The 15498-nt window shown below is 44.4% G+C and overlaps 1 protein-coding gene and 1 pseudogene across 1 annotated transcript in view; one reads left to right on the plus strand and one right to left on the minus strand.

Annotated features, from left to right (window-relative positions):
- The window catches only part of LOC142217271 (polypeptide N-acetylgalactosaminyltransferase 3-like), a 29580-nt gene that overhangs the window by 1812 nt on the left and 12270 nt on the right, over nucleotides 1-15498 (plus strand). The window contains exons 3-6 of the mRNA XM_075285464.1: nucleotides 1106-1278; nucleotides 1356-1505; nucleotides 2473-2698; nucleotides 7392-7509. Coding sequence (XP_075141565.1) covers nucleotides 1106-1278; nucleotides 1356-1505; nucleotides 2473-2698; nucleotides 7392-7509 — 667 coding nt within the window. The remainder of the gene's footprint in view (nucleotides 1-1105; nucleotides 1279-1355; nucleotides 1506-2472; nucleotides 2699-7391; nucleotides 7510-15498) is intronic.
- LOC142217752 (5S ribosomal RNA) lies at nucleotides 10905-11013 on the minus strand (annotated as a pseudogene).

The following is a 15498-nucleotide window of genomic DNA, read 5'->3' on the forward strand; positions in this document are numbered from 1 at the left end:
TTTTTTTTGGCTCTGTGACCCAGATGTTTACCATCGTTGAGGTCGCAGCACCAAAAGAGTCACAGCAAACACATACACGACACATACACAAAGTCATCAATAAAGTTTTTATTTTTTCACTGTCCCTCTCCTGTCCACATCTGATCTTTATAGAGTAAAATACACTGACCACTTCTCTAGCAAAATCCATTATATGCTAAAATAATAGCAATAACGATTATTTCTGGAGATGAACGTATAAAACATTTCTGACAGGCAGAAAAAGTTCCATCAGTCAGATAACACTATGTACAATCTGCTCTGCTCCTCCTGCTCTATAACCTGCAGATAGGACACTATATACAATCTGCTCCTCCTGCTCTATATCCTGCAGATAGGACACTATATACAATCTGCTCCTACTGCTTTATAACCTGCAGATAGGACACTATATACAATCTGCTCCTCCTGCTATATACAGATAGGACACTATATACAATCTGCTCCTCCTGCTCTATAACCTGCAGATAGAACACTATATACAATCTGCTCCTCCTGCTCTATATCCTGCAGATAGGACACTATATACAATCTGCTCCTCCTGCTATATACAGACAGGACACTATATACAATCTGCTCCTCCTGCTCTATAACCTGCAGATAGAACACTATATACAATCTGCTCCTCCTGCTCTATATTCTGCAGATAGGACACTATATACAATCTGCTCCTCCTGCTCTATAACCTGCAGATAGGACACTATATACAATCTGCTCCCCCTGCTCTATAACCTGCAGATAGGACACTATATACAATCTGCTCCTCCTGCTATATACAGATAGGACACTATATACAATCTGCTCCTCCTGCTCTATAACCTGCAGATAGAACACTATATACAATCTGCTCCTCCTGCTCTATATCCTGCAGATAGGACACTATATACAATCTGCTCCTCCTGCTCTATAACCTACAGATAGAACACTGAGTACAATCTGCTCTGCTCCTCCTGCTCCGTAACCTGCTGCAAGAAAATTGAATAGCATTTTCCATTTGAAACTTACCCTTTAAGATTTATACGGATGTCTACTTAGTGAATCTAAATTTTCAGATTTTTTGCTATAGGTGCATTGAGCAAAAGTTCAAGCGTTGTCCACCACTGCTCACAGCCAGCGTCATAATCGTGTTCCACAATGAAGCCTGGTCCACATTGGTCCGCACGGTATACAGCGTCATGTACACGTCTCCAGCCATTCTTCTGGAAGAAATTATTTTGGTGGACGACGCCAGTACAGAAGGTAAGGAGCTAACACTAACATCACCTGACAAAGACTGCACAAGGTTTTACTGAAAAAGGTTTTTTTGTCACTTGCAGAGTATTTGAAGAGTGACCTGGATAAATACATGGGCCAGTTTCCTGTTGTAAAATTGGTCAGACAGAAAGAAAGGAAAGGTCTCATATCTGCTCGATTATTAGGAGCTTCTGTAGCAAAAGGAGAAATCCTGACCTTCCTGGATTCACATTGTGAGTATATGAATTTAAAAGTCACGAACTCAGAAGAACTCAACATGTCACCCCAGCCCTGCAGATAGATAGGTTACTGTCACCAGATCCAGCATATCACCCCAGCCCTGCAGATAGATAGGTTACTGTCACCAGATCCAGCATATCACCCCAGCCCTGCAGATAGATAGATTAGTGTCACCAGATCCAGCATATCACCCCAGCCCTGCAGATAGATAGGTTAGTGTCACCAGAAACAACAAGTAGAAAAATGGACCAGCCTTGCGAGGGATAGGCAATAAACCAGCGCTCACCCAATAATAAATTCGGAAGTAAACTTTATTTGGCACGACGCGTTCTGGGCATTGGAGCCCTTTCTCAAGTGCAATATAAATCCTGCCCCAGTGGACAAAATCTATCTAGAATGGGTGATTCTAGATAATAAATAGCTAAAGATGGGATGTATGTGGCAGGAAAGGACGTCATGCGCCAAACCAACAGTTTGTGCCAAATAAAGTTTACTTCCGAATTTATTATTGGGTGAGCGTTGGTTTATTGCCTATCCCTCGCAAGGCTGGTCCATTTTTCTACTTGCTCTGACGTCCCTGTGACTGTTATCAGCGGCTGCCCTCCAGTACCAAATTGGTTGCCTTGTCATTACGGTTATTGGTTGTTGTGTCATACACAACCAAATCAGGTGAGCGTACACCTGCACTGTCTTCTTATCATTTCTCCCTATATTGAGGGTGTCACACAAGGAACGGCTTGGTGCCGTGGTCTCTTTCCTTTTGTTGTACCAGAAACAACAATCACCCCAGCCCTGCAGATAGATAGGTTAGTGTCACCAGAACCAGCATATCACCCCAGCCCTGCAGATAGATAGGTTAGTGTCACCAGAACCAGCATATCACCCCAGCCCTGCCAGATTTGCACATTCTTCCCATGTGTAAGTTGTGTAATTTGTATAAACGCCCCTGTTTGATTTTAGGTGAATGTCACAATGGATGGCTGGAACCACTGATTGCAAGAATCGCTGAGAAACCCGATGTGGTCGTCTGCCCCGTCATTACTGCCATTGACCAAAACACTTTTGCATTAAAGGATCCATCTGGACGTGATGAGTTACGTGGGGTATTTGATTGGACCCTCTTATTGATTTGGGACACTATTCCTGAATCAGCAAAAACAAACAAAGACAAGACTTTCCCGATAAAGTAAGAAAGCAGAAACATCACTTCATATAATAGCGAATAAGACTTTACAAAAATATCTGTCTTGTATTGACTTGAACTTTTTCTAAAAAAAGAAAAAAAGTGGAAAGCTCTGGCAGGACCTGATTTCTGACAGAAAAATAGCTCTGCGCTATTATCTAGGTCAAAAAATGGAGACCTGACAGAACGGAGCCAAATGGACTCATAGTATTGGAGAATGGAAATACCTATTGAAGTCAATGTCTTTTTAATAGTGTCATTTTAATAGTGTCCCCTCCTGATAACCAGCCATGATGTCCTTATAGTGGTCAGCTTATCTTCTCATACATCCACAAAAATAAAGCAGTGTATCCAGCTCACCCTTGTATCCTGAGAACTCCTCCTGGGAAGCCCGGATAGCTTGGAGACTTCAGCCAGCTGATAAAGATATCACATGTGATGTCTTCTCATACATATAGTTTCCTCCTGATAACCATCCATGATGTCCTTATTGTGGTCAGGTTATCTTCTCATACATGTAGTGTTCCCCTAATACCAGCCATGATGTCCTTATTGTGGTCGGGTTATCTTCTCATACATGTTGTGTCCTCCTGATAACCAGCCATGATGTCCTTATTGTGGTCAGGTTATCTTCTCATATATGTAGTGTCCCCTCCTGATAAGCAGCCGTGATGTCCTTATTGTGGTCAGATTATCTTCTCATACATGTAGTGTCCTCCTGATAACCAGCCGTGATGTCCTTATTGTGGTCAGGTTATCTTCTCATACATGTAGTGTCCTCCTGATAACCATCCATGATGTCCTTATTGTGGTCAGGTTATCTTCTCATACATGTAGTGTTCCCCTAATATCAGCCATAATGTCCTTATTGTGGTCAGGTTATCTTCTCATACATGTATTGTCCTCCTGATAACCATCCATGATGTCCTTATTGTGGTCAGGTTATCTTCTCATACATGTAGTGTTCCCCTAATACCAGCCATGATGTCCTTATTGTGGTCGGGTTATCTTCTCATACATGTTGTGTCCTCCTGATAACCAGCCATGATGTCCTTATTGTGGTCAGGTTATCTTCTCATATATGTAGTGTCCCCTCCTGATAAGCAGCCGTGATGTCCTTATTGTGGTCAGATTATCTTCTCATACATGTAGTGTCCTCCTGATAACCAGCCGTGATGTCCTTATTGTGGTCAGGTTATCTTCTCATACATGTAGTGTCCTCCTGATAACCAGCCATGATGTCCTTATTGTGGTCAGGTTATCTTCTCATACATGTAGTGTTCCCCTAATATCAGCCATAATGTCCTTATTGTGGTCAGGTTATCTTCTCATACATGTATTGTCCTCCTGATAACCAGCCATGATGTCCTTATTGTGGTCAGGTTATCTTCTCATATATGTAGTGTCCCCTCCTGATAAGCAGCCGTGATGTCCTTATTGTGGTCAGGTTATCTTCTCATACATGTATTGTCCTCCTGATAACCAGCCATGATGTCCTTATTGTGGTCAGGTTATCTTCTCATACATGTAGTGTCCTCCTGATAACCAGCCATGATGTCCTTATTGTGGTCAGGTTATCTTCTCATACATGTAGTGTTCCCCTAATACCAGCCATGATGTCCTTATTGTGGTCAGGTTATCTTCTCATACATGTATTGTCCTCCTGATAACCAGCCATGATGTCCTTATTGTGGTCAGGTTATCTTCTCATACATGTAGTGTTCCCTCCTGGTAACCAGTCACTATGTGCATATTGTAGCCGGGTTATCTTTTCATACATATAGTGCCCCTTCTGATAACCAGCCATGATGTATTATTATTGTGGCCCCTCCCTTGTTTTTACCCAAATGAAGTCCTTCAAATGGGCTTGGACATGGTCTTGGTTTGAGCAGGGGGACTTTTTGTGCCCTGCGGGATTTTAATCCTTGATGGTGTAGTGTGTTACTAACAGTAACATTGGAAACAGTGGCCCCAGATTTCTTCAGGTCATTGTCCAGGTTCTCTCATGCAGTTCTGGGTTGATCCCTGACCTTTCTCAGAAACATCCTTACGCCATGAGGTGAGATCTGGCATGAAGCCCCAGACTGAGGAAGATTGTCAGTCATCTTGTTTTTCTTCCATTTTCTAATAATTGCGCCAACAGTTGTCTTCTCACCAAACCACTTGTCTACTGTACTGTAGCCCACCCCAGCCTTGTGCAGATCTACAATTTTGTCCCGGGTGTCCTTAGACAGTTTTTTGGTCTTGGCCATAGGGGAGAGCTTGGAGTGTTATTGAGTGTTTGGACAGGTGTCTATTATACAGGCAAGGAGTTCAAACAGGTGCAATTAATACATGTAATGAGTGCAGAGGAGGAGCCAGAAGTCTTGCTGGTTGGTAGGTGATCAAATACTTATTTCTTGCAAAAAAAAATGCAAAGTAATTTTTTAAAATTCATAAAATGTGAATTTCTGGATTTTAAAAAAATTCTGTTTCTCACAGTTGAAGTGTACCCACGATAAACATTACAGACCTAGGGGCCACACGGTGGCTCAGTGGTTAGCACTGCAGCCTTGCAGTGCTGGTGTCCTGGTGTTCAAATCCCGCCAAGGGCATAAAACCATCTGCAAGTTTGTATGTTCTCCCCGTGTCTGCATGGATTTCCATCCCATATTCCAAAGACATACTGATAGGGAAAAATGTACATTGTGAGCTCTATGTGGGGGTCACAATCTACATTTAAAAAAAAAAAAAAACATTACAGACCTCTCCTTTCTTCGTAGGTGGGAAAATCACCAATGTATCAGTGGCGTAACTACCGTGGTAGCAGCAGCTGCCACGGGGCCCGGTGACAGCCGCCACCGCTGCATTTTTTTTTAAATGGGCTGTTACGGGCCCTATTCACTTGCCGATCCTGGCTGGGCCGGGATCGGCAAGTGACACCGTGGGCCCCACAGGGGCTATCATTATACTCGGGGGGTCTTTGCAGACCCCCGAGTATAATGACCGGCGGATCGGGAGACGTAATAAACATAAAAAACTGTTACTTACCTCTCCGCGATCCTGCCAGGCCTCCGCCCTACTGTTGTCTGACGTCTCTGACGTCACATGAACCCGGCATGCTTCCCGGGTCATGTGACGTCCGACGTCATTAACGAAGGACGCGAGAGGAGGACAGCACAGCACAGGAACCGGGGAACAGGTAAGAAGCAACAGTGGGTTTTTTTTTTAATGTTTTTATTCCCCGGGTCTCCGATTATTATACTCTGGGGTCTGAAAAGACCCCAGAGTATAATAATTGTTTATGGGTGTCCACAGAGGGACACTATTGGGGTTAATACTGTGTGCAGGGGACACTATTGGGGTTAATACTGTGTGCAGGGCCACAATTGGGGTTAATACTGTGTGCAGGGGACACTATTGGGGTTAATACTGTGTGCAGGGGACACTATTGGGGTTAATACTGTGTGCAGGGGACACTATTGGGGTTAATACTGTGTGCAGGGGACACTATTGGGGTTAATACTGTGTGCAGGGGCCACTATTGGGGATAATACTGTGTGCAGGGGACACTATTGGGGTTAATACTGTGTGAAGGAGACACTATTGGGGTTAATACTGTGTGCAGGGGCCACTATTGGGGTTAATACTGTGTGCAGGGGACACTATTGGGGTTAATACTGTGTGCAGGGGACACTATTGGGGTTAATACTGTGTGCAGGGGACACTATTGGGGATAATACTGTGTGCAGGGGACACTATTGGGGTTAATACTGTGTGCAGGGGACACTATTGGGGTTAATACTGTGTGCAGGGGCCACTATTGGGGATAATACTGTGTGCAGGGGACACTATTGGGGTTAATACTGTGTGCAGAGGACACTATTGGGGATAATACTGTGTGCAGGGGACACTATTGGGGTTAATACTGTGTGCAGGGGACACTATTGGGGTTAATACTGTGTGCATGGGACACTATTGGGGTTAATACTGTGTGCAGGGGCCAGTAAGGGACATAATAGAGTGCGGAGGAGGGGGTCGGTCGAGGTCTTCGGCGTCAGTTGGGATGGGGGGGGGCCCATGTCAAAAGTTCGCCACAGGGCCCCGCCATTCCTAGTTACGCCACTGCAGTGTATCAAATACTTATTTTCCCCATTGTATGTTCTGTTGGGTAACTTACCCCTGCTGATATGTGTTCTTGTGTAATTTTCATACAGCTTATATGATCATTGGAGGCTAAGGTCCCATGCGCATGAGCAAATCAGGACAGGAAAATCTGGTCCGTAGAGCAACTGAAATTCCTGGCCCAAAACTAGACGGAAGGCCAGGTCTCTTTGCATCATAGTGATCTATGATACTGAGCATTTGTGCCTCGATGAAGCTCTGTTGTCTATACTATATACGATATGGGACAGATCACTATTATGTGGGGAGTCTGGGTCTTTGGACTGAGTTTGGGCTGGGAATCTGGTCTATGAATGGAGCCTAAGACACTACTGTAGATAGTACCTACTGGCTCTTAAGATGTAAACCTAGCATTGAAAGATTTTCCCACTTGTACTCAATCAAGTTCCCTCTGTATAATATTATGCATTGCTTTTTCAGAAGCAGATGGGGACATCTCCAAACATCATACATGGTATAGATTACATTAGTATATAGCATTATATAGATATCATGTACATCAGAGATCATAAGACTCTGCTCTATCAAACAGGACACCGATCATAGCTGGAGGTCTCCTCTCAGTTTCCAAGCAGTACTTTGAGCATATTGGAAGTTATGATGATGGAATGGAAATATGGGGAGGTGAGAATCTAGAAATGTCCTTTAGGGTAAGTAAATACATATAGTGTTATAATGGTGGTGGTGAATTGTGCGTCTTCAGTTTATGGCCAAAGGCTACAATCATAACATATACATATAAGAATATAAGCATATCACAATAAGAAAATCATGACTACATGTATGAGAAGATAACCTGACCACCATAAAGACATCATGGCTGGTTATCAGGAGGGACACTACATGTATGAGAAGATAACCTGACCACAATAAGGACATCATGGGTGGTTATCAGGAGGACACTACATGTATGGGAAGATAACCTGACCACAATAAGGACATCATGGCTGGTTATCAGGAGGACACTACATGTATGGGAAGATAACCTGACCACAATAAGGACATCATGGCTGGTTATCAGGAAGACACTAAATGTATGAGAAGATAACCTGACCACAATAAGGACATCATGGCTGGTTATCAGGAGGAGACGCTACATGTATGAGAAGATAACCAGACCACAATAAGGACATCATGGCTGGTTATCAGGAAGACACTAAATGTATGAGAAGATAACCTGACCACAGTAAGGACATCATGGCTGGTTATCAGGAGGACACTGCATGTATGAGAAGATAACCAGACCACAATAAGGACATCATGGCTGGTTATCTGGAGGGCACTAAATGTATGAGAAGATAACCTGACCACAATAAGGACATCATGGCTGGTTATCAGGAGGACACTGCACGTATGAGAAGATAACCAGACCACAATAAGGACATCATGGCTGGTTATCTGGAGGGCACTAAATGTATGAGAAGATAACCTGACCACAATAAGGACATTGTGGTTGAATTATTAGGAGGGGCACTAAATGTAGCGCCCTTCTTGATAACCAGCCATGATGTCCTTATTGAGAAGATAACTCGACCACTTTGAGGAAATCCTAGCATGTTGCTGACAAGTGACAGTACACAGAAAATTCCTTTGTTCATTGTTGTATCCATTGGCAACTTGTCAAGAGACTGTCACTCCTAAGATATTGAAAGATAATTAATAGAGATGAGTGAACAGTGAAATGTTTGAAGTTCGATTCGAGTAGACGCTCAATACTCGACTGTTCGATCAAACATTAAACCCCATTATAGTCTATGGGGAATAAATACTCGTTTAGGGGGAAACCACTATTCGACTCAGGAGGGTCACCAAGTCCACTATGACACCCCAGGAAATGATGCCAAGACTTCTGGAATGCAACTGGGACAGCAGGGGAAGCATGTCTGGGGGCATCTAACAAGCCCAAGTCACTGTATTACGTTAGGATCCCTGTCAGCTTGCGATATGCTCGAGCTGACTTTTTCCCATAGGAATGCATTGACCAGCATTGATTGGCCGAATGCCATACAGAGTACGGCATTCGGCCAATCAACGCTGGTTCTGCCTGAAGCTCATGTTTGAGGAGGTGGAGTCTAAGATTGGACCAGAATGGAGACTGCTGAGGACCGCTCTTAGATTCCGCCTCCACCAGCAGAACCAGCGTTGATTGGCCGAATGCTATAGTATTAGGCCAATCAACGCTGGTCAATGCATTCCTATGCCGAGATGTAGCAGTGCTGGACGTGCGCTCAGCACTGCTACACCAGACACGAAGCAGAGCTGAGTGTGCGCTGAACCCTGCTGCACACTCAGCTCTGCTGTATCGGACTGCAACATCGGACACTGCTCAGTCCTGTTTAAATCATTGGGACTGGCCTGTAATACTAAGCACAGCCTTATACAATATGTCACACTGTGATTGGTAAGTAGTAAAAAAGTCATAGTTCTGGACAAACCCTTTAAGGGGTTTGTCAAAAATTAGAAAAAGCAGTTGTTTTCATCTTAAAATAGTTCGTAACACATAAACTGGTACTCCTGGAACAAAAATGTACTAAAACATAACTTTTAATAGTCTGACTAAAAATAGGAACTCGTTCCCTTTAGACATACAATAAAAACCAAACAAAGGGTGGGGGTAGGGATAAACACTCACCCATGCTCCCACCCTAAATCACACATAGGTTATTAAATAGGAGGGGATGGTACGGGTTTCTTTAATTGGTCCTATGTTATTGCCACACTAGCGATCTCTAAACATTAGAACTCATAGAAAACCCTCACTCCATTACCCCACTGACACTCGGTTCTGCCCCACCCGAAACTACACTCCTAGCTTGTATTGATTTGGTCGGTCAGTATGAGGTGATACTAACATGGATAGTTTTTAACCCTGGTATTGTTTCTTGGGCTGTAACAATGTATCCCATCACACCTCATATACTAAGCCCCTGAGAGCTCTCTGATAAACCCCTACATTAGTAGGTGCTCTCTCTTTTGGGGAAAATTGCTAGTAGATTTCATGGGTAGGGAAGCCCCCTGGCACTACACACCACTAGGGGTTAACTAAATATAACAATATATAACAATGTATCCCTCTCTACGCGTATCGTTATGTACTCCTCAGGAGAGTAATATCAAGATAGTAAATAGAGCGTCAAAGAAAAATAATGAATTGCGGTTAAAACCACATTTCCTGCAGCCCTGATGGTGGGCTGCAGTATAGAAACGAGTCCGACGCTGGTAGCTGTTCTAGCCATGTTTAAATAGACCGAGATCTGGTCTCAGCTCCTCCTCCCTCAAGCCCGCCCATTGCAGCCCGACCAAACACAATGATTCTGGCCGGATGATGTCATGGTGGGCGTGACGGGGGAGGAGTACAGTTTCTAGCACGATCGCTGTTCACTCTCTCCAAGCGACCCACATAGTGAATCTCCGAACACGTAAGTATGATCTATGGTAAGTATCTCCACAGGTTTCGTTTCGGACCAGTAGATCTTGAGGCATATATGAGAAGATGACTTATATAGAAAAAGTGGCGAGATTGTATCCACCTTTCATAAGGTTAAGTGCAGCCACCCTCATAAAGCGAGCATAATACATAATCACTCGAGCATCCCTCAACTGGGAGGGGGGAGGGTGGAGGGGGGGGGGGCTAGTAACATCCACCTCTCACCTCCAATCATTATACCGGGCCACTCCTACGGTATTAGCTGGCATCTACTATTCGTCACTCCTCATAATCGCCGATAAATCTACGGTCCATTGGTCTCAATTATTTAAAGACACGCTATAATTTGTGTCTATTGCTCCAATAGTACGGGCAGCCGGTCTTACGGTTCACGCCTTTGGGAACGCGTATGCATATTGGCCCCTGCCAACCCGTATAGTCTCATTCGTAGTGTAAACAGCATCACAGCATACACTCTATCCAAACTATCATAAATGCCCCTACCATTGTTTTTGTGCATATATGCAAAACACAAAATAGAATGACCCGAGTGTCACCATTGCTCATTCCTAGAATACATAGGCAGCCACGCAATAGTACACCCCTCATCGCTCAATAATCCAACAGCACCTGGTATTCCCAGGCAGTCTCCCATCCAAGTACTAACCATGCCCGACCCTGCTTAGCTTCCGAGATCAGGCGTGTTCAGGGTGGTGCGGCCGTAGGCAGAAGATGAGTTCAAGAGGAATGACTACAGATTTGCCTGCTTATATCGCATAAGTATAAAGAATTATAAAGAATAAACATGCATATGTATATCTCTCCTCCGTTGTCCTGTCATTATTTGGATGCATAGATGGCGACGCAGCAACATCGCAGTCATGCACCCCTCACCACTCAATAAGGATGAGTTCAGGAGGAATGACTACACCTATACCTGCTCATATCACATATGTATAAGGAATAAACATGGTCATTATTTGGATACATAGATGGCGATGCAGCGACATGAATCTATCTACTCATGAGAATCGATTGAGAAGGAGTGGCTAGAGATGTCCACTCATATCACCTATGCATATCAAGTATATGTCCATCCTGCGTATTAATCTTCATCACTGATGGCTGTCGATGTCACCTTACAACATTCGTAAGGGCTACCCACAAAGGAGTGAAGAAGGGAGTATTTGTAGGGGAAAGGAGAGGGGAAAAAAAAAAAAAAAGGGGGAAAAAGGGGGGAGGGGTCTAGTACCCTCTCATTCTTATCAAAATTTGCCCCAATCCCTCAATTGTGTTGTATATCCACCTCTTATACCGACCCCTCACTATACTAACCCATATTAACCCCTTCTGGAGATACCTTCCCCTCTCCATTTTACAAAAATGGGAGGAATGATAAGTTGTCATTTAAGCCCTTGGGTCTAACACAGTTAAACCTAAAAATCTACTGCGCTTCTTTGCGCAAAATCATTTTGTCCCAGTCACCTCTTCTCTCATTTTTATGTATGCATTCCATTCCCTGAAATTTCAGGCAAAACACATCCCCTCCATGGAACTGACGAACATGGTTTGCCACAGGAGTATCAGTACCCCTCACTACATCTCCTACATGTTCGAGAATACGTCTTCGAAATTGTCTTTTGGTCTTTCCCACATAGTTTAGCTCACAAGAACACGAAATGACGTATACAACGCCCTCCGTATAGCAAGAGATAAACTGGTTTGTGGTGTATCTTTTGCCCGTGGCAAACGCTGTCACCTCACGACCCTTTTTAATATAGCCGCAGGCCCTACACGAGCCACACTTGTGTGTTCCTGGTGTCAATTCAGATGTTAACCATGTAGATTTTTTCTCTGGCTCTAGGTGGCTCTGCATAAGAATATCCCCTAGGTTCCTGCCCCGTCTATATGTCACTGATGCTGTAGGTGAAATCACCTTTTGAATATCAGGATCCTGAAGCAGTATTCCCCAATAGGTCCTCAGAATCTGCCGGACCTCCTGTGCATGTTTATCAAAGGTTCCTATGAGGCGGATGGTATTATCCTTCTCCTTACTAGGTTTTGGTGTAAGGAGGGAATCTCTCGGGGTATCTCTAGCATGTCTATAAGCTGTTTCCACGACCTACCTTGGGTAACCCCTATCCATGAACCTCTTCATCAGCATCTTACTCTGTCGATCAAATTCTGTCATCTCAGAGCAGTTCCTCCTCACTCTGAGGAATTGCCCTTTGGGGATACCCTTTTTCAGGGGCTGAGGATGGTGGCTATCATATCGCAATAGTGCGTTGGTCGCCGTTTCTTTCCTAAAGAGGGTAGTGGTCAATTCTCCCGTTTCAGATAACGTGATCTCAATATCGAGGAATGAAATCGTCTTTGGATGTATCATGGACGTAAACTTCAAATTAAGCTGGTTATTATTAAGATGGCACACAAATTCTTCAAAAGATTGGGTCGATCCTGACCAGATAATCATCACGTCATCTATATATCTTAGCCAGACAACAATGTGTTGACTCCATTGTTCATTGGTCTCCCCAAAAACTATATCCTCTTCCCACGCCCCAAGATAAAGATTTGCATAGGTCGGTGCGGCGGGGCACCCCATAGCGGTGCCCCGCCGCTGATGGAACACTCGACCATTGAACAAAAACACATTGTGGGTAAGGGTGAATTCAAGTAGTTTCAGGATAAACGCACTGTGTCTGTCATATTGAGTCCCCCGGGTCCCAAGGAAGCGCCCCACAGCCCTACACCCCAGATCATGGGGTATAGAACTGTAGAGCGCCTCCACATCCAGTGATGCAAGGGCCGCCCCAGATGGTATTTGGATGCCCTCCAAATGTTGGAGGACATCCATGGTGTCTCGGGCATACGACGGGAGCGCCAATACATAGGGACGCAAAATGATGTCAAGATAATTGCTAATCCCTTGCGTCAACCCGTCGATGCCCGAGACTATGGGGCGACCCTTGAGGGGGGTACACCCTTTATGCACTTTAGGTAAACAGTAGAATGTAGGGACCCGGGGATGACTTGGACACATGAACCTATATTCTTGATGGGAAATAAGACCCTCGTCTTTCGCCTGGTCAAGAATTGTGATCAGTTGAGTGGTAAACAGTTTACCACTCAACTGATCACAATTCTTGTGTCCAAGTCATCCCCGGGTCCCTACATTCTACTGTTTACCTAAAGTGCATAAAGGGTGTACCCCCCTCAAGGGTCGCCCCATAGTCTCGGGCATCGACGGGTTGACGCAAGGGATTAGCAATTATCTTGACATCATTTTGCGTCCCTATGTATTGGCGCTCCCGTCGTATGCCCGAGACACCATAGATGTCCTCCGACATTTGGAGGGCATCCAAATACCATCTGGGGCGGCTCTTGCATCACTGGATGTGGAGGCGCTCTACAGTTCTATACCCCATGATCTGGGGTGTAGGGCTGTGGGGCGCTTCCTTGGGACCCGGGGGACTCAATATGACAGACACAGTGCGTTTATCCTGAAACTACTTGAATTCACCCTTACCCACAATGTGTTTTTGTTCAATGGTCGAGTGTTCCATCAGCGGCGGGGCACCGCTATGGGGTGCCCCGCCGCACCGACCTATGCAAATCTTTATCTTGGGGCGTGGGAAGAGGATATAGTTTTTGGGGAGACCAATGAACAATGGAGTCAACACATTGTTGTCTGGCTAAGATATATAGATGACGTGATGATTATCTGGTCAGGATCGACCCAATCTTTTGAAGAATTTGTGTGCCATCTTAATAATAACCAGCTTAATTTGAAGTTTACGTCCATGATACATCCAAAGACGATTTCATTCCTCGATATTGAGATCACGTTATCTGAAACGGGAGAATTGACCACTACCCTCTTTAGGAAAGAAACGGCAACCAACGCACTATTGCGATATGATAGCCACCATCCTCAGCCCCTGTAAAAGGGTATCCCCAAAGGGCAATTCCTCAGAGTGAGGAGGAACTACTCTGAGATGACAGAATTTGATCAACAGAGTAAGATGCTGATGAAGAGGTTCATGGATAGGGGTTACCCAAGGCAGGTCGTGAAAACAGCTTATAGACATGCTAGAGATACCCCGAGAGATTCCCTCCTTACACCAAAACCTAGTAAGGAGAAGGATAATACCATCCGCCTCATAGGAACCTTTGATAAACATGCACAGGAGGTCCGGCAGATTCTGAGGACCTATTGGGGAATACTGCTTCAGGATCCTGATATTCAAAAGGTGATTTCACCTACAGCATCAGTGACATATAGACGGGGCAGGAACCTAGGGGATATTCTTATGCAGAGCCACCTAGAGCCAGAGAAAAAATCTACATGGTTAACATCTGAATTGACACCAGGAACACACAAGTGTGGCTCGTGTAGGGCCTGCGGCTATATTAAAAAGGGTCGTGAGGTGACAGCGTTTGCCACGGGCAAAAGATACACCACAAACCAGTTTATCTCTTGCTATACGGAGGGCGTTGTATACGTCATTTCGTGTTCTTGTGAGCTAAACTATGTGGGAAAGACCAAAAGACAATTTCGAAGACGTATTCTCGAACATGTAGGAGATGTAGTGAGGGGTACTGATACTCCTGTGGCAAACCATGTTCGTCAGTTCCATGGAGGGGATGTGTTTTGCCTGAAATTTCAGGGAATGGAATGCATACATAAAAATGAGAGAAGAGGTGACTGGGACAAAATGATTTTGCGCAAAGAAGCGCAGTGGATTTTTAGGTTTAACTGTGTTAGACCCAAGGGCTTAAATGACAACTTATCATTCCTCCCATTTTTGTAAAATGGAGAGGGGAAGGTATCTCCAGAAGGGGTTAATATGGGTTAGTATAGTGAGGGGTCGGTATAAGAGGTGGATATACAACACAATTGAGGGATTGGGGCAAATTTTGATAAGAATGAGAGGGTACTAGACCCCTCCCCCCTTTTTCCCCCTTTTTTTTTTTTTTTCCCCTCTCCTTTCCCCTACAAATACTCCCTTCTTCACTCCTTTGTGGGTAGCCCTTACGAATGTTGTAAGGTGACATCGACAGCCATCAGTGATGAAGATTAATACGCAGGATGGACATATACTTGATATGCATAGGTGATATGAGTGGACATCTCTAGCCACTCCTTCTCAATCGATTCTCATGAGTAGATAGATTCATGTCGCTGCATCGCCATCTATGTATCCAAATA

Source organism: Leptodactylus fuscus, chromosome 8 (assembly GCF_031893055.1).
Source record: "Leptodactylus fuscus isolate aLepFus1 chromosome 8, aLepFus1.hap2, whole genome shotgun sequence".
NCBI classification, from domain to species: Eukaryota; Metazoa; Chordata; class Amphibia; order Anura; family Leptodactylidae; genus Leptodactylus; species Leptodactylus fuscus.